The 19,704-nt window shown below is 44.5% G+C and overlaps 1 protein-coding gene across 4 annotated transcripts in view; it reads left to right on the plus strand.

Annotated features, from left to right (window-relative positions):
• Positions 1-19,704, plus strand: part of CPED1 (cadherin like and PC-esterase domain containing 1) — a 212,607-nt gene that overhangs the window by 33,637 nt on the left and 159,266 nt on the right. For 3 of the 4 annotated variants that reach the window (XM_029074159.2, XM_029074162.2, XM_029074160.2), the window contains exons 4-5: positions 11,239-11,345; positions 17,800-17,875. In XM_029074159.2, the coding sequence (XP_028929992.1) occupies positions 11,239-11,345; positions 17,800-17,875 (183 nt within the window). The remainder of the gene's footprint in view (positions 1-11,238; positions 11,346-17,799; positions 17,876-19,704) is intronic. The other variant, XM_029074161.1, reaches the window with a different exon arrangement.

The raw sequence follows: 19,704 nt of genomic DNA on the forward strand, positions 1-19,704 counted from the left end.
AGGGAAAGAAGAAAGGGGAAGAGAGGGGGAGAAGAAAAGAAGGGAAGGGAAGAGTGAAGGAATGAGGAGGGAGAGGAGAAGAAATGAATTGGGAAAGGGAGGATGGAAGGGGAAACTCCTTTTCCTTCCTCCCTCCCTGAGCCAGAGGGGTACATAGCACTAAGTTCATCATTTGAACTTCACCAAAGAGAAGTAAGGGAGCCTAGTTGATGAAGTGTGGACCTGGGAGTGAGAAGGACCTGGGATCTGATGCCAGCTCCGCCACTTTGCTGAATGACCTTGGGCAAATCCCTCAACTTCTCTGTGCCTCAGGGACCTATAAAATGGGGACTTAGTAAGTCCCATGTGGGACAGAGAGTGTGTCCAACTTGATTACCTCGTATCTACCCCAGAGCTTAGAACAGTGCCTGGCACATTGTAAGTGCTTAACAAATGCCACAAAAAAGTACTGTGTTACTGCACACGTTAAGCGCTCAATAAAATACGATTGAATGAAATCCACTGATTGGTTGAAGGGAGGCAGAGCATATGGGATTCCTTCTGCTTCCACCAAGCAGATATTATCACTGCCAAGTTACGACTCTGCCAACAGCAGGGAAAAGTCTTAGCTGGGACATTTCAAGTCCCTAATTCCCAGTGCAGCGATCTCTAAGATACTCCAGGATTCCCAGGGGTGGAGAACTGAAATTGAACCGCTCTGGTGAATCACTGGAGATGGCTGAGTCTGGACCACACTAAGTGCTTAGAAGTGACTTAGATTGGGCCTGCATTTATAGATGTTGAAATGTATTTAGAGACCTTATGGACATGGTAACTTGAACTCATTTTCAGGGATGGTCTGTTCATTTATGGATGGTTGGCAGCCCTGCAGAGGAGAGCAGAATTTCTGCTCTAATATTCACAGGCTTCGGTATTCCTCTCACACAAACTTGCCATGGGGTTTAGACTGAAATTTAGGAGAGCCGAGGTTTTGTGATCATATTTATTTAGCCCCTACTATGTGAAGAGCAATCAATCTATGATGAATTAAGCACATACTGTGTGCAGAGCACTGTACTAAGTGCTTGGGAGAGTACATTATTAACAGTGTTAGACATATTCCCTGTCCACCCTGTACTAAGCGCTTGGAAGAGTACAGTATAAAAGAGTTGGTAGACATATTCCCTGCCCACAGTGAGCTTACAGTCTAGAGCTCACACTGAACTAGGATTTTAGGGAGTTAGGGAGGAATGCTCTCTCAAGGTGTGAAGACCTGTTCAGCAACTCTACTGGGAGAAATAGGGCAGGGTTTCCTCCTATGTCCCTTACTTATGTCACACATTCCCCATTCCCTCAGACTCTCTTTTCTCCTATCTTTCTCCCTTGCACATGTGCATATGTGGGCAAACACACACACACATTTGCTATTATTCTCTTTTCCAATCTCTCTCTTCCCAGCTGAACCCCAGGTCATTAATCACTTATTTCTGCGTCCCTGGCGCAGGGAAAAATGACCCCAGTTACCCCTCAGGACTGTGAAGACATTTCCAAGCCCGCATCAACTCCTAGCCTTCCCCGGGCCAGGATATCTGTTGGTAGTGGGGAAATTCAGAGCCGCAGCAGCACTTGAGCTTTCATTTTGAGCAGGCTTAATCTAACTCACCTTTCAGCACTTAGCGTGGTCCGGACTCTACCATCTCCAGTGATTTACCACAGTGGTTTAACTGCAATTCTCCACCACTGGACATCCTGTAGTGTTGCAGAGATCCGCTGCATTGGGAATTTGGGACTTGAATGTCCCAGCTAAGACTTTTCCCCTCTGTTGGCAGAGTTGTAACTTGGCAGTGATAATATCTGCCACCCCGGGTACCTCTCTGGATGCCAAATAAATCTGTCAAACTCTTTGCAGTTGAAGCCAGTGACACCCCCCAGTTTGAGATTACAAAGTGGTGTTAAAGGAAAAGCCACTGAGAGATAATTAGGTTTTTTTCTCCATCTAATCAGACAGCTTTAATATCTGTTCTCAAACGCAGAGTTTGTTCTGCACTGAACTGGAGAATTGAAATATTCCTGAAATAAAAGTTAATCTTTATGGTATTTATTAAGTTCTTACTCTGTGCCAGGCACTGTTCTAAGCCCTGGGGTAGACACAAAGTAATCAGGTTGGCCAGAGTCCGTGTCCCACATGGGGGTCACAGTCTTAATCCCCATTCTTGAAACGCCCATCCTAATGCCTCTCAACTCTCAATACTGTCTTAACATGAGAAATCAGATGGGACTGGATTTTAGTCGTGACACAAGGAGGGAGGGAACAACAAAAGACTTTTCCTGGAACAAGATGAAGGAATAAGCGAAAAGTCACGACCGTACTTTTCATATGTATTTGTCCTGTGATTAAGAAGGTATGTGTAATAACTTCATAAGCCTAAATTTGCAGTGCCTAGATATTTTGACCTCTCACCACACTAACGCACTGTTTTCTAAATCATAATCAATCTCTTAATCGTATTTACTGAGTGCTTCCCGCAAGCAGAGCACTGTACTGAGTACTTGAGAGAGTACATTATAACAGAGTTGATAGACACATTATCTGCTCGCAAAGAGTTTACAGTCTAGAGGGGGAGACTGACATTAACATAAATGAATAAATTACAGTTATATACATAAGTGCTGTGAGACTGAGGTAGGAGTAGATAAAGGGTGCAAATCCAAAGGCAAGGGCAACGCAGAAGGGAGTAGAAGAGGAAATGAGGATTTAGGTGGTGGCCTAATCAAAACAATTTTCTATACTGTTTGACCAGCATCATTCCTTCTGTGGAAAAACAGATGGGTTTTAGAGCGGCATTAGCTATTCATAGATTTGTAATTTTGAAATATGGCAGAACTAGTTGCATTTTCCCCTCTGAATTGTCTGATTGCGTATGTTGTTAATATGTGAAAAAGCATCAGAGGTTGACATCTGGTGAAGCTAACATCTGGTGCCTGCACGTCAGAAAAACACCAATTAAAGGCTCTCCTCGTTCTGTTCCCTCTAGAGAATTTATTTATTCTAACATTCGAAACCCTACAGGAACAATTTCTTCAAAGGTCTTTTAAGCTGTTGAGACTTTCCAAGGTCCATTAATAATTGTCACTGCTAAGGAAGTGCATCAATCTTGAGAGAGGAACTCTGAGAGAAAAGTTTCCCTAGACAAGCCAAGACCTTAGAAAGCAGGGAAAATTTGCCATCAAAAGAAAAAAAAAAATTCAAAGAGGACAATCACAGTGCCATGCAAGCCTTCGGGAAAAAAGAGCAGATCTAAACCTTGGGGGAGGAAGCTTAGGAAGCCAACTAAAACAGAAATATTTCCAAAAGAATAACTTTCCCCTGAAATTATGGCACAGAGGAGGATGCATTATAATCTCTTCCTTGACACTCAGCAATTCAATCCTCTGTCGGAGTTAACTTCCTCTGGGGAAGAAGCTCTACCTTGTGGAAAGATGGACCAGTGACGGTGAGCCCAATGTCATCCCTCCTGAGAGGGAGAGGAGGTGCTGAGTTGCTCCCCAATATACACTTGGAGGGAGGGTATGAATTCTGCCTGCTGTCTTTCCCTCTCAGCCACAAGCCATAGTCTCCTAAGTAGCACCTGTGCCAACGAGTGAAAAAAGCCCAGGCCTGGGGGGGGGGGGTGTCAAAGGACCTGAATTCTAATGCTGACTCCGCCAAGTGCTTGCCGTGTGACCTTGGGTAGGTCACTTCACTTCTCTGGGCCTCAGTGACCTCATCTGTAAAATGGGGATTGAGACTGTGAGCCTCATGTGGGGACAGGGACTGTGTCCAACCCTATTTACTTGTATCCACCCCAGCACTTAGTACAGTGCCTGGCACACACTAAGTGCTCAATAAATATGATTGAATTGAAGTGCTTAACAAATACAATTATTATCACCATTAAGTAGGAGGGAGAACAAGTATTTATCCCTATTGTATAGTTGAGAGAACTGAGGCCCAGAGAAGGGAAGTGACTTGCCCAAGGTCACGCAGCAAGCACTTGGCAGAGCTAGGATTAGAACCCATGACTCTCCGTGTTTCAGGTCCATGCTCTATCCACTACACCATGGCGCTACGACTGTGAGCCCCATGAGGGACTCGAACTGTGTCCCATTTAATTAACTCTTTATCTACCCCAGTGTTTAGGACAGTGTTTGACCCATAGTAAGTGCTTAACAAATACCATATTAAAAAAAATCAATCAGTCAATGCTATGTATTTCGTAACAATCGATTGTATTTATTTATTTAGGTAAATCAATCGTATTTATTGAGCGCTTACTGTTTGCAGGGCACTGTACTAAGTGCTTGGAAAGTACACTTCAGCAACAGAGAAAGACAATCCTGCCCACAGTGGGCTTACAGTCTAGAAGGGGGGAGACAAATATCAAAACAAGTAAACAAGCATCCATTACATCAATATAAATATTTAGAATTATAGGTATATACACTTCAAAACAAGTAGACAGGCACTAATATAAATAAATAGAATTATAAATATGTACAGATATACACAAGTGCTGTGGGGAGGGGAGGGGGCTAGGGCGAAGGGAGTGAGTCGGGGCGATGAGGTGGGGCAGATGAGATAAAGAGGGGCTTAAGCTGGGAAGGCCTCTTGGAGGAGGTGATCCTTCAGTAGGGCTTTGAATGGGGGAAGTGTGATTGGCAGATTTGAGGAGGGAGGGTGTTCCAGGCCAGAGGTAGGACGTGGGCCAGGGGTCGACGGAGGGACAGGAGAGAACGAGGCACAGTGAGAAGGTTAGCACCAGAGGAGTGGTGTGTGCGGGCTGGGATGTAGAAGGAGAGAAGGGAGGCGAGGTAGGAGGGGGCGAGGCGATGGAGAGCTCTGAAGACAATAGTGAGGAGTTTTCGTTTTATACGGAGGTTGATAAGCGAACACCGGAGACTTTTGTGGAGGGGGGTGAAACGCCCAGCACGTCTCTGTAGAAAGATAATCGGCGCAGCAGACTGAAATAGAGACTGAAGTGGGAAAAGACAGGAGGTCGGGAGGTCAGAAAGGATGCCGAGGCAGTAATCCAGTCGGGATAGGATGAGTGATTGTATTAACGTGGTAGAGGTTTGGACGGAGGGGAAAGGGCGGATCTTGGCGATGCTGTGAAGGCGAGACCGGCAGGCGTTGGTGACGGATTGGATGTGTGGGTGAGTGAGAGAGCAGAGTCAAGGATGACACCAAGGTTGCGGGCTTGTGAGACGGGAAGGCTGGGAGTGCTGTCCACAGTGATGGGAAAGTCAGGGAGGGGACAGGGTTTGGGAGGGAAGATAAGGAGCCCTCTCTCAGACATGTTGAGTTTTAGGTGGTTGGAAGACATCCGAGTCGAGATGTCCTGAAGGCAAGAGGAGATGCGAGTCTGGAGGGAGGAAGAGAGAACAGGGGAGGAGATAGGGATTTGGGAATCATCCGCGTAGAGATGATAGTTGAAGCTGTGGGAGTGTATGAGTTGACCAAGAGAGTGAGTGTAGATGGAGAATAGAAGGGGACGAAGAACTGACCCTTGAGGAATGGGAGGGGCAATTAGTGAATTAATGTTGGTATTTGTTAAGCGCTTACTATGTGCAGAGCACTGTTCTAAGCGCTGGGGTAGATACAGGGGAATCAGGTTGTCCCACGTGAGGTTCACAGATGAGGTAACAGAGGCACAGAGAAGTTAAGTGACTTGCCCACAGTCACGCAGCTGACAAGTGGGAGAGCCAGGATTCAAACCCATGACCTCTGACTCCCAAGCCCAGCCTCTTTCCACTGAGCCACGCCGCTTCGCGAATCCCCCTCCTCTCTGTAAGCCCACTGTGGGCAGAGACTGTGTTTGCCTACTCTGTTGCACTGTCCCAAGGGCTTAGTACATAGAAAGTGCTCAATAAATGCCACTGATGATTGATGATAGCATATTGATTTTTGACTCCTGTACCATTTTTTATGGTATTTAAGTGCTTACTATGTGCCAGGAACCGCCATAACGCTGGTATTAGATACCAGCTAATACACAGTCTATATCCCACATGGGGCTCACAGTCTTAATCCCCATTTTGCAGATGAGATAAATGAGGCACAGAGAAGTTAAGTGACTTGCCCAAGTCATTCAGCAGATAAGTGGAGAAGTTGGGATTAGAACCCAGGTCTTTCCGACTTCCAGGCCCATGTGCACTCACTAGGCTAGGCTGCTTCTCAATTTTTATAACTATGGTATTTGTTAAGTCCTTGCTATGCTCCAAGCACTGTACTAAGTGCTGGAGTAACCACAAGATAGACAAAGTGTCTCTTCCACATGGGACTCCAGTCTAAGAGGGAGAACAGGTATTTCATCCCCATTTTACAAATGAGGAAACTTAGACACAGAGAAGTTAAGTGACATTCCCAAAGTCACACGACAGACAGGTGTCAGAGAGAAGGTTAGAACCCAGATCCTTTGACTCCCAGGTCCATGCTCTTTCCACCGATTCATGCTGTTATGCTGACATCCTTGAGCAAACATCTCAAACCAACTTCATATATATTTGTTCCTCCACATTCAGTTGTATGAGTTCTCACAGGAAAGTTTCCAATCAGAATATTCTATGAACTACATTATTTTTGCAACTTCTTGAAACTTTAAAGGTTAACTTTTTCCCAAGTTCAAGCACACTTCTCCTCACTAATAAGCTAGAAAATAAGTGAGGCAAATATCTGTCTTTCTCTCTCTGCCTCTCTCCTCTCTCTCTGGAGTGTATTTGTGTATTTTGAAGATTTATTATTCTCACTCCATTCCCATTTCTCCCAGCATCACTGCAGGGTCCCTTCCTCAATGGAGTAGCTTTTTGATGAAGGACTATTTGAATTTTTCCTCTTTATACTTGAAAATTGTATTCACCTTCCTTAGAAACCTCAGATTGTCCTCACTGAGACTAAATAATACTGATACAAACAATGCTATTTCACAGTCATCTGCTGCCTCAATAAAAGCACTGACCCCAAAGATGTCCAGTGGGGGAGGGCTTTGTAAATCAGGAAATTATTGTTTGCTTTGCATAGCACCCTGCCTGAGGGAGAGGGAAAACATCAGAGGGAACACAGCTCTATAATGCAAATACTTGATCTAAGAAAAAATATGAAAGAGAATAAAGCCCTGTTTCAAATACCAGGGGTGCAACTAACTTGGGTCTGGAGCCAACTGGAGAGGGGATTGGTTGAAGCTCAGATATTTTGGGTGAAGAATTTATACATTTGGGTCCTGGCACTTTTTTCCCTTTCTCTGGAAGTACCAGTAGGGTTCTGTCCATCGTTTTGAGAGTGGTCTTCGTGGAAAGAGCCGGGGTTGGGAGTCAGAGGACATGGGTTCTGATCCCGGCTCTGCAAGTTGTCTGCTGTGTGACCTTAGACAAGTCACTTAACCTCTCTCTGCCTCAGTTCCCTCATCTGTAAAATGGGGATTAAAAGTGTGAGTCCCGTGTGGGACAACCTGATTACCCTGTATCCACCCCAGCGCTTAGAACAGTGCTTGGCACATAATAAGCACTTAACAAATACCATCATCATCATCCTCGTACTTATCTCGTCTGTCAGTGAATATGACATTCTTTGAATGATATTTGTTAAGCGCTTCCTATGTGCCGGGCACTGTCATGAGAGATGGGGTATGTACAAGGTTATCGTGTTGGACGTAGTCCATGTCCCCCATGGGGCTCACGGTCTTAAGCCCCACTTTACAGAGGAGGTAACTGTGGGCCAGAGAAGTGAAGTGACTAGCCCAAGGTGGCACAGTAGACAAGTGGCAGAACTGGGATGAGAACCCAGGCCTCGCTGACTCCCAGGACTTTCTGACTCCCAGGCCCATCCACTAGATATGGAAGCTGTCAGTTGGTCAGTCGTACCTTGTATCTACCCGTGAGCTTATAGAGCAGTGCCTGGCACATAATGAGCGCTTACTATGTGCAGAGCCTTGAACTAAGAGCTTGGGAGAGCACACTGTAATAATATATCAGAATATAACAATATAACAGAATTTAACAGGGGTCGGAATCAGAAGCCTTCTTGTTGGCTTGAGAGTAGATCTGCATCCATTAGACACTTGATATTCATCCCACTCTCAGCCCCACAGCACTTAGATATATATTTATTTTATTGTCCGTCTCCCCCTCTAGACTAGGCAGGGAATGTGTCAACTGACTGTGTTGCATTGTACTCTCCCAGGCACTTTGTACCAGGCTCGGCTCAATGTAGGCACTCAATAAGTAGCACTGTTCGACACCGTTCCCTTTTCCGTGCGGTCTTTCGCTCTGTTATGAAAAAGAGTCAATTTGACATAATTTGCTCGTCACAAAGTCACGTCGGAGCCTTCTGGATGGTTGCAAATTCCCAGCCATCTGTTAATCCAGCCCCGCGTTTCGTCGGTGGGTGGAAAAATAATTTCAGACCAAACGAACATGCCTGGAGTTTCTGGTAGGACCATCTGCACTTAGAAGCACTCGTGGTTATTCAGTGTCAGGTCATTCTCGGGAGTGGGACAGCGAGAGAGCATTTCCATTTTCCTATAAGCTTGGAAATCCTCCAGACTCTGTAGCGAGGATCCGGGAAAGAGCCGAGTTAGCTAGTAGTCATTTCATCTAAACTCATTAGCTCCTGATGGGCTGCTGAAATAGGGATCATATTTTTAACGTATTTTTATTTGGGTTATATGTTCCCAATCAATCGGTTGTTTTTATTGAGTGCTTACAGCGTGCCGAGTACTGTACTTAGCGCTTGGAAAAGTGTAACAGAGTTGGTAGGCGCGTTACCTGTTCTCGAGCATTTAGAATAGAGCTCCGTATCCCATAGTTGCCCCCAAAACGCCATTGATTCATTCAGTCAGTCGTATCTATTCAACTGTATTTCCTGAGCATTTACTGTGTGCAAAGCACTGTTCTTAGCACTCGGGAAAACAATAATAATATTAATAATGGTATTTCTTAAGCGCTTACTATGTGCCAAGCACTCTTCTAAGTGCTGGGGTAGATACCAGGTAATTAGGCTGTCCCATGTGGGGCTCGCATTCTTAATCCCTATACGCTATAACAATAAACAGACCCGTTTCCTGCCCACAACGAGCTTAGCCTCGAGAATTGATGATGCCGAATACTCCTCAGCTGGCAAAACTTGGGTTAGTGTATCTAGTAGTAGGAGTAATAATATTTATAGTGATAATTGCATTTGTTAGGCGCTTACTATGTGCCAGGCACTGTACTAAGCCCTGGGGTGGATACAAGCAAATCGGTTTGGACACAGTCCCTATCCCTTGTACGACTCACAGTCTTAAATCCCCATTTTACATATGAGGGAACTGAGGCACAGAGAAATGAAGTGACTCACCAAAAGTCACATAGCAGACAAGTGGCGGAGCCGGAATTAGAACCCAAGACCTTCTGATTCCTAGGCCCGTGCTCTATCCCCTAGGCCATGCTGCTTCTCATTCATTCATTCAGTCAGTCAGTCCGTCACTCATATTTATTAAGTACTTACTGTGTACAGAACACTGTACTACACACTGGAAGAGAATAAACATTGGGGATTAGACCTGGTTTCTACCATCCGGGTGACAGTTAATAGGTGCATAGAAGCAAAAAGTGCAATAGAAGCAACTCGGACTAGTCAGAGAGCTAGGACCTGGGAGTGAGAGGACCTGGGTTCTAATCCTAGCTCGGCCCTTGTCTGCTGTGTGACTTTGGGTAAGTTGCTTCACTTCTCTGTGCCTCAGTTTCCTCAACTGTAAAATGAGGATTTAAAAACCCAGTCTCCCTCCTACTTAGACTTTGAGCCCCAAGTGGGACAGGGACTGTGTCTGACTTGATTAATTCGTATCTACCCCAGTGCTTCTAACAGTACTTGACACCTAGTAAGAGCTTAACCAATACTATAAATAATAAATGAATAAATACATTCTCAGCCATGACAACCATCACACTTCCTACAAGTTTCCTTTGGTGCCACAGTCAGAGAGAAGCAGTGTGACCTAATAGAGAGAGCACAAGCCTGAGAGTAGAGCCAGGTTTTAGTCCTGGCTCTGCCACTTGCCTGCCACCAGACCTAGGGCAAGGCACTTAACCTCTCTGTGCCTCCATTTCCATAATCCAGCCTAATGTACTTTCGGCAATTTGCATCCAGTAACACATCCGTGACTGGTGAAAATGTCTCGCCCCCCACTCCCTTCTGTGTCGCCCCGACTTGCTCCCTTTGCTCTTCCCCTCTCCCAGCCCCACAGCACTTCTGTACATAGCTGTCATTTTATTTATTTGTATTAATGTCCATCTCCCCCACTCTAGACTGTAAGCCCACAGTGGGCAGGGAACGTGACTGTTTATTGATGTATTGTACTCTCCCAAGGCCTTAGTACGGTGCTCTGCACAGAGCAAGCACTCAATAAATTCATTCATTCAATAGTATTTATTGAGCGCTTACTATGTGCAGAGCACTGTACTAAGCGCTTGGAATGTACAAATCGGTAACAGATAGAGACAGTCCCTGCCCTTTGATGGGTTTACAGTCTAGTCGGAGGAGACGGACAGACAAATATGATTGATGAATGAGTGAATGCCCTATAAAGCCCTTTGAAAATTCATTTTGATTTGCATCAGAATGTGTAACCCTCAGAGATTATGAAGTTACTGCTGGGCCAGTCTTGCACATGTATGTCAGTTATTTCTACTCTTAAATTTTAAGTTTTGATACCTGCGTTTTATCATATAATTGTGTACATTCTCATTTTCTGTGGTTCCCCCAGGGTAGGCACTTTTTATAATTCCCAGCAGTACCTTATGCAGTGGTCTGCATAAAGTATGCAATTGTTAAGTAGTGTGAATGGACTCCAACTATGGGAACGTGAAGATTAGAACTGTGTGCCCCCAAACCATTCTTGGTGAGTTACCAAAGCCCAAATGGTGTGGCGTGACCATAGAAATCAAGATTATTTTATTTTCATTCCATTGTGGATGATGTTCAGAATCTTTATTCTCTACAGTTCAGAATTTTGACAGTTGATTTGTTTTCCTGTTAGAAGAGCACGGATTCAGATTTCTTGGTTGTCAAAAGAGTTCAACTCAAGACAGACAACTGACAGGGTTATGGATTCTCCATCTGTGGAGATTTTATTTAAAAAAAAAAAAAGCCATGGAGGCAGTGGACTGGATGAGTGGATCTACAACCCTCCTCCCTCCCCTCATTTGGAGTTTCTTTTCTCAGTGTATGACTCCTCTTGCCATTAGGTGACTCTCACTCTTGGGATCTTCTCATCTGCTTATCTCCGTACAAAGCTAATGAGGAGCCGTGCATTTCAAAGGAAGACTTCAAACACTTAGGAGTTCATCAGAAGGTACTATGTGCATGTTGTATTTCATAATAATGTTGAGATCTTACATGTGCCAAGCTGGAGAAGAATATGCTAGTGGGAATTATCATTATTATTCATAATAGTATTTGTTAAGCACTTTCAATGTGCCAACCACTGTACTAAGCACTGGGGTAATCAGTCAATCAAATCAATAATATTCATTGAGTGCTTATCACGTGCACAACACTGTACTAAGCTCTTGGGAGAGTGCAGTGCAACAGAGTTGGTAGACATGTTCCCTGCTCACCATGAGACGACAATCCAGAGGGGTCCCCAGGGAGTTCATAATCTAAGAATGAAGGGTAAATATGGTGATCTACCTGCTGAAGGATGTTAAACTCTTGCGATGTGCAGGGCACTGTCCTAAACTCTAGGGAGTGGCACAAGGATATTGAGTCAGACATGAATCACTGGACCATAGGCACCAATCTAATACAGTGAGGAGGAGGTGGAGGGGAGAGACCTCCTGGAAAAGAAATCATTTTTCACCAGTTCGACAATCAGAAAAGTCACCATCCATCCCTGCCAAAAGAGAGTAGCCATTGGACAACTCTCCTCTCAGGACTGAACTGATCTTAGCATGAATTGTTGTAACCTTGCTAACATCCTAAAATGCTTCTACGGTAGCAGGAGATGCTTTCCTGTACACCCAGGGAAGCTAGGACCTGGGTTACATGGCTGCCACACCATCTGAGAATGAGCAGAAATAATAAAATAGAAGTGCTTATTATATGCCCAAGCACTGTGGTAAGCACTTGAATACTCAATCATTTGTATTTACTGAGCACTTACTGTGTGCAGAGCACTGTACTAGGCACTTGGGAGAGTGATTAAATACAAAATAATCAGATTGGACAGAGTCCCTGTCCCACGTGGGGCTCACAGTCTAAGAGGGAAAACACTATCTTACCCACAGTTGACGCATGACGAAACTGGGGCACAGGGTGGTTAAGTGACTTGCTCAAGGCCACAGAGCAGGTACGTTGGGGAACGAGGACTAGAACCCAGGTCTTCCGACTCAGTCCCACGCAATAAGTAGATAACTGAAAAGAAATAACCTGATACATGATTCCCGAAGTGGCTGAGTGGATGAGGTCTATTCATTTATTCATTCGATTGTCTTTATTGAGTGCTTACTGTGTTCTCTGCACTGTACTAAGCTCTAGAGAGAGTACAAAGTAACAGTAAACACATTCCATGTCCACAGTGAGCCTACGGTCTAGTCTTTTAAGATCCGCTTCATGTTAAATATAGAATTAAATCATCTTCCTCCGCAGGGCTTTAACTTCCAGTCTGCCTGTCTGTTTTTAGGATATTCCCACTGCAATTGTTTTAGAGGCATATTTTCACTCTTTGCTAATCTGAACTTCTGGATTCTACTCCCAACCACCCGCCACCAAGAAGCAGATGGTGGACATTGAGGGGAAACACAGAAATAAATACACATTTCAACAAATGCCTCATTCAGAGAAGAACTATGTAGAATTGAGGGAAAACATCTTGGGTTTATAATAAGCAGTTGGGAAATAATAAGATACATGGGTGTTTTGGAATAGTTACTTAGAGTTACACCCCTGGGGGAAGAAGCCAACAGAATTGGTGGAGGGAAGTTGAGGGGGAAAAGCAGAGAAAGAGATGATGGGGAGAGGAAAGGAAAGGTGGGAAATAAGCTGAAGGAAGCACCAATAAACTAGAAAAGGGTTGAGGGGCATTTCTGAATTGCTTCCTGCATTCCAAGGAAATGATCTCATGCAAGTTACAACCATTCTTTAAGGATTTTTTCCTACTAAATTCAGGCCAGTGCTAATCACCACGAAAACGAGCCAGAATGATGCTTTCTCTTTGTCTCCTTCTGTGTCACTCAGTGCTTTAATTTCTGTCTTCACTCAAATTCTACTAGAGCTCCTGGACTTCTTAAACACGAGGAAATACACCAGAAGGAACTTGGAGGATTTGTGGATTATAGCTAAATTATCCTAACTATGGTTTACTGCATGTCTGCTGTGTGAAAAATTCTTGCTATGCACTTGGGAGAGTTTAAACGATGCAAAAGACAGGATCCCTGCCCTCTTTGGGGTTTACTGTCTAAAGAGAATGGGTGGGGACAGGGAGTGGTTGGAGAGGCAACCACTGAATCGTGCACATTAGTGAGTGCAAGAGAAGGAGGTAGATACAGCTGGTAATAGCCAAATTGTAAAAAAAAAAAAAGGTTAAGTGAATAAATCAGTGGATCATGTAGACGTATGTGTTAAGCTTGGCTGTGTACATGTGAGCACTAAGGATTTTTTAAATGGGATTTTTAAAGCACTTACCATGTGCCTGGCACTGTACTAATCATTGGGATAGATACAAGCTGAACAGGTTTGAAACAGTTCATGTCCCGCATAGGGCTCACGGTCTTAATACCCATTTTACAGATTAGGGTAACTGAGGCCCAGACAAATGAAGTGATTTGCCCGAGGTGACCCAGCAGACAAGCAACAGAACCGGGATTAGAACCCAAGTCCTTCTGACTTCCCGGCCTGTGCTCTATCCACTGGGCCACACTATCCTTGAGTGCCACGAGTCGGCATAACTTGGGGTGCTGGGAAGTAACCGAGGAATTCTTCTTGGAGAAGGTGGAACTTCAAGAGGGCCATGAAGATGGGAGAGAGCTGGCGTCTGGTGGATTTTAACTGAGAGGGAATTCCAGGCTGGGGGAATGACATGAGCAAAAGGGCGGGAGCAGACCAGAGACAGAAGCACAGTAAGAAGGTTAGCTCTGAAGGAGTGAAGAGTCACATAACAAAGCTTTCAATCACACTCTCCTCCCCCATTTTGCCCCCTCATGTGCCTCTACTTTAAATTGAATTATGTTGGAAATGAGAGAGTTACAATTGACGCAAGTCCAGATTCCAAGAAAATCATTAGCTCTACTTTCTCGTCATCTTTGTTCATGCAGAAACAATGTGGGTTGGTTATCTTTTGCAGGCTCCAGGACTTTCTGTCCTGTTGACTTTCTGTTGATCTCCCTGGGGTGTGGCAGAATGGCTAGGGAGGGCCCCAATCCAGAGGGGCTTGGAAGGGCTGAGAGACTGAGTGAGACCTTGTCTTGGAAAGGCAGGCGGGGGGGGGGGGGGGGGGATATCTCCTTCCCCAGGTTTAGTTCTTTCTTTGGCTGTCTTGTCTATCCTCTTAAATTGGCCCTTTCCAGCTGCCTATCTCACTGTGTTCCTCACTCACAGCGCATTCATTCTTTCATTCAATCATATTTATCGAGCGCTTTCTGGGTGCAGAGCACTTTACTAAGCAACTGGGAGAGTACGATATAACAATAAACGGATACAATCCCTATAAACCATGAGTTTACAGTCTAGAGGGGAAACACTGTGTTTCCCCATCATTTGACAGATCCCTAAAACTAATTTTGCATTATTGATCACTTTCTTTAAATGTCTTTAACCTGCCCCATTATGAGGGTAAATCCCCAATTATGACCCAGAGTCCTTGTAACCTTAGAGATAATAGTGATAATCATATAATATTTATTTGACGCTTACTACGTATCAAGCACTGTACTAAGCACTGGGCTGGACACAAAGGTCATCAGGTTGATAACATTCCCTCTCCCATGTGGGGCTCACTGACTAAGTAGGGGGAGGAATGGATAATGAATCCCCATTTTACAGAAAAGGAAACTGAGGCCCAGAGAAGGTGACTCGCCCAAGGTCACACAGCAGGGAAGTGGCAGAGCTCAGAGCAGAACCCAGATCTTCTGACTTCCAGGCCTGAGCTCTTTTCCATTAGGTCATGCCACTTCCCTTGCTGAAAGTAGATTTTGGAGGAGTAAGTTTACTTCAGTTGAAAAAAATATCTCCCACTAATCAGATTGCAGTTCTGGGCCATGGTGTACTGAAAGTGATCCCAATCTATTTTATGTCTGCACCGTCTATAGCAGTGGAGTTCTAGCCCTTTGCTAACTGGAAGATTCCAGCATTCCACATACTGACGTGACTCCTTTTCAGTACTATGACACACTGAGCCTCAAAAATATCCCTTTCTGGCTCCTCAAACTAGCCTTTTTCCTGTGATCGGCCTCTTTGTTGCTTTCTTTGTCATTAAATTCTGCTTTTCCCATGCTGTTTTGTTTTATTGTATTTGTACAGAGCTTACTATGTGCTAAGCACTATTATTCTAAACACTTGGATAGAAGAAAGGTTAGACACAGTCCATGTTCCATGTGGGGCTCCCAGTCTTAATCCCTAATTTACAGATGAGGGAACTGAGGCACAGAGAAGTGAAATGACTTACCCGGGATCATACAGGAGACAAATGGAGGAGCCAGGATTAGAACTCAGGTCTTTTGGACTCCCAGGCCTGTGCTCTATCCCCTAGGCCATGCTGCTTCTCTAAGCACACCGTTGAGATATTCAACAGTGTCAGCAAACAGGTTTCCACCAGGAAGAAATGAATCAACATGTAGTACAGAATGAGCTAAGGAAGAATTGGGAAATATAAGCTGTTCAAGGGCCTTCTCTTAAAATATTCACTGAGCTGTAGCTGCTCTCATTGTTCTTCTTCAGCTGAGTCGAGTCTCCATTTTCTTTTTGTTTCCCATCTCACTTTGATTACAGCGATTTCAAAGTGAATCAGTTTATCCAAAAAAACTAATCAAAGTTGATGAATCTTGCAGCCTCCTCCTTCATTTCCTCCTCCCCTTTCCCTACCTCCTCTTCCCTTTTCTCTTCTCTATCCTATCCTCTTCCCCCTCTTTGCCCTCCCCACTTCTTTCTTCCCAACCCTCCTACTAAGCTCCTAGTGGGCAGGGAAAGTGTCGACAACTCTACTGTATTGTACTCTCGCAAGCACTTTGTACAGTGCTCTGCACGCAGTAGGCACTCACTAAATACCAGAGACAGATTGATTTTGATTCCTCCTTTCCCTTTGGCATACTTGTGTATGTGTGTACATATGTATGTGTTTGTGGCGTGGGGCTTGTGATTGGACAGTTCTTAAGGGTTTTGAAATCAGCGGATGTAGGAGTTGTACAGATGGGAACTGTTAGGGCATAAACAGGTTAACAATAAAGTCATGAGTATTTGTTTTCAGCATATCAGTTGCACAGTTGGTAGTTTGTGAGTGTTTATGGAATGGTTGGCTATATTTGGAGAAGACTAGTATTTAAGTCTCTGAATCTAGGGCAGGGTGACTCAGGGCAGCCGAAAACAGATGTGGAGGTCTTTTTTTGCTGGCAGTGGAGAGGGGAGAAGAGTAAGAACTTGGCATATGGGGGAGGGATGAAGGAAAAGAGAGGGCAAATTAATGAGGAAAGGAAAGGGAAAAGGGAGAGGGGAAGGAAGAAGGAGGAAAAGTAAAAAAGAGGAGGAATTGTTGCAGAGAAGAGACTGTCTAAAAAAACTTGCCCAGATGTATGTATTTGCCAAAGGGCTTTCAGGGAATCCAAAGGAGCCTAAATGACCCCTAAATGCTGGGAAATTGTTCTCCGATTCAGCTCCGAGGAGCTGAAGTGACAGGTAATATTGGATGGTGAACACTGGCCGTCTCTAAGGATTTGCCCCTCATCCCACCTTCATGACCTATTTTCTGAGAGAGAAGATTGTTGGTTTAAGAAGGAGAGAGTGCAAACCCTTAAATGAAGAAAACCAATGTTGTGTCTCATTTGTCTTTCAACTGGGAAATCTGGACGTTATGGAGTGGAAGAGAAGCCATCTCCAGAAATAATGCAATTTTAATTTACAGAGAGATTGAAATAGACATGGTTTTGAGAGAAGAATGGAGTTTTGGGAGCCTGAACGTTAATTGCAGGGGAATATAGGCAACCCATGCACTTTTCTATATGTGGGAGCGAATTGCATCATTGAAAGTGCTGGGCTTGGGATATATTTGTTGTCATTTTGATACTGACTGTCTAAACGGTTTAGTCACCATCTAAATATGTGTAAGATGGCACATGAGCAAGTGTTTTTACAGCCCCTGCGGTCTAACTGGCTTTGAGGTATGTTGGTTGCTATTTTTGCAGGACGTAATTTGCAACTGTCGAGTTATTTGTGGGACAGAACCGGGATAAAGCGGACGTAGGCATTTCCTTTTTTCCTACTCAACACATCTCTTAGAAATGTTTTCTGGGTTTCCAGAAGTGGATCCAGATGTTTCACCCAATTTGGTGAGGGGTGGTCAAGCACGCCTTTGGGTGATCCAGTTTCCCAGGGGCCCATGAAAGCAGGTTGGGGAGAGGGCTCTTGTTGCTTAGCTCGTTGTGGGCAGGGGATTTATCTGTTTATTGTTAAACTTTACTTTCCCCAGCGCTTAGTACAGTGCTCTGTACACAGTAAGTGTTCAATAAATACAACTGACTGCCTGACTTTATCATTTCTGCTTGGGAGTGATGATCAGGTCGCAAAGTCAAGGTCACTGGAGTCTCTCTAATTTCTTGCAGGTAAATATGCTTCCAGAAATCCAGCACCAGCTTTGCAGGAGGGAAGGACTATGCCAGCTGACTAAGAGATTTCCAGGTAATGCCTCTGTTTGCTTCTCTTTGCCTGAACATGCAAGATACTTGGTCTTAATTCACTAGATTATAAACTCTTCGAAGGCAGGGACCAGGTCTCTTTCTTCTCTTGTGCTCTCCCAAGTGCTTAGCATAGGGTTCATCACCAAGTAGGTACTTAATAAATACCACTGATTGCCTAACAGGGAGACCAAGGGTTACGACCCAAAGGAACCAGAGGTTTTAAAGTGACCCAGGAAGTTAGTTCTCTCCCTACTTGTTGAGAATTTCCCAATAAACCAGAACTGATTTTTTCATTCATTCAGTGGTATTGAGTGCAGAGCTCTGTAGTGATTCCTTGGGATAATACTGTACAATAAAACAAGCCCTAAAGTCAAGGAGTTTACAGTCTAATTGGGGTAGACAGGCATTCAAAAATTGCCTGCCTTCATTACAAGCAGGAGAAATAATGCAGATTCAATTAGTCAATAACAACAATAATAATAATGTTAAGGGCTTCCTATGTGCCAAGCACTGTTCTAAGTTCTGGGGTAGATACAAAGTCATCAGGTTGGGCACAGTCCCTGTCCCATATAGGGCTCACGCACTTAATCCTCATTTTACAGATGAGGTAACCGAGGCCCAGAGAAGTGAAGTGGCTTGCCCAAGGTCACACAGTAGACGTGTGGTGGAGCCGGGATTCTAACTCCCAGGTCTGTGGTCCATTAGCGAGCGCTTACTTTTTGCAGAGTATTAGGTGCTTGGGAGAGTACAGTATAACAGAGGTGGTACAGCTGGTAACACCAGTATTATGGTAAAATGAGTAAGTGTATCCATGAATGGATTATATAAATTTATATGGTTGGCTGGCGATGTTTACTGAGGGATTGCTACGTGCTGAGCATTGTGCAAGTGCTAGGGTAGGCACAGTATCTTTAGATTGTAAGCTCATTGTGGGCAGGGAATGTGTCCGTTTATTGTTAGACTATACGCTCCCAAGTGCTTAGTACAGTGCTCTGCACACAGTAAGCACTCGATAAATATGATTGAATGAAAGAAGTTAGACTTAGACCTTGTCCCACAGAGGGCTCACATTCGAAGTTGCGGGGAAATTGATACAAAGAATGATAATACCCAGTGATAAGGAACAGTCAACAGATCAAGGGTACAGTTTTAATAGACTTCTCTTAGAACGTGGGATTCTTCAGAATCCTCACTGCTCTGGGCAAGTAGTCCTTCTTTATAAGCCTCCATAATATCCTTGCCAGCATTCTAAATGTTCCAAAGGCAGGTACACTGTCCAAACACTGAGGGGTGGTGACCCCAGAACTCCTGGTCTTAAAAGAGAAGCAACGTGGCTCAGTGGAAAGAGCCCGGGCTTGGGAGTCAGAGGTCATGGGTTTGAACCCCGGCTCTGCCACTCGTCAGCTGTGTGACTGTGGGCAAGTCACTTCACTTCTCTGCGCTTCAGTGACCTCATCTGCAAAATGGGGATGAAGACTGTGAGCCTCACGTGGGGTAACCCGATGACCCTGTATCTACCCCAGCGCTTAGAACAGTGCTCTGCACGTAGTAAGCACTTAACAAATACCAACATTATTAAAAGGGCTCTGGACCATGTGGGTCTCGGTCCTTGCTCACAGAGTTCTACAGAGCCCCCATCCTCAAAACATTATGTGCCAGAAGCTCCGGTCCCTATGGGGGGCACTTAATAAATAGTACATACGCACACACATACGTATGTAAGCTGATATGTAAGCATGTGCATGAGTGTGTGTGCCTCTACGTGTATGTGTATGTATATATATGTCTTTTATTAAGTGAGCCTTTTGTCATGGTGCCACCAGAGTGGTA

The sequence above is a fragment of the Ornithorhynchus anatinus genome, chromosome 10, assembly GCF_004115215.2.
Source record: "Ornithorhynchus anatinus isolate Pmale09 chromosome 10, mOrnAna1.pri.v4, whole genome shotgun sequence".
NCBI lineage: Eukaryota > Metazoa > Chordata > Mammalia > Monotremata > Ornithorhynchidae > Ornithorhynchus > Ornithorhynchus anatinus.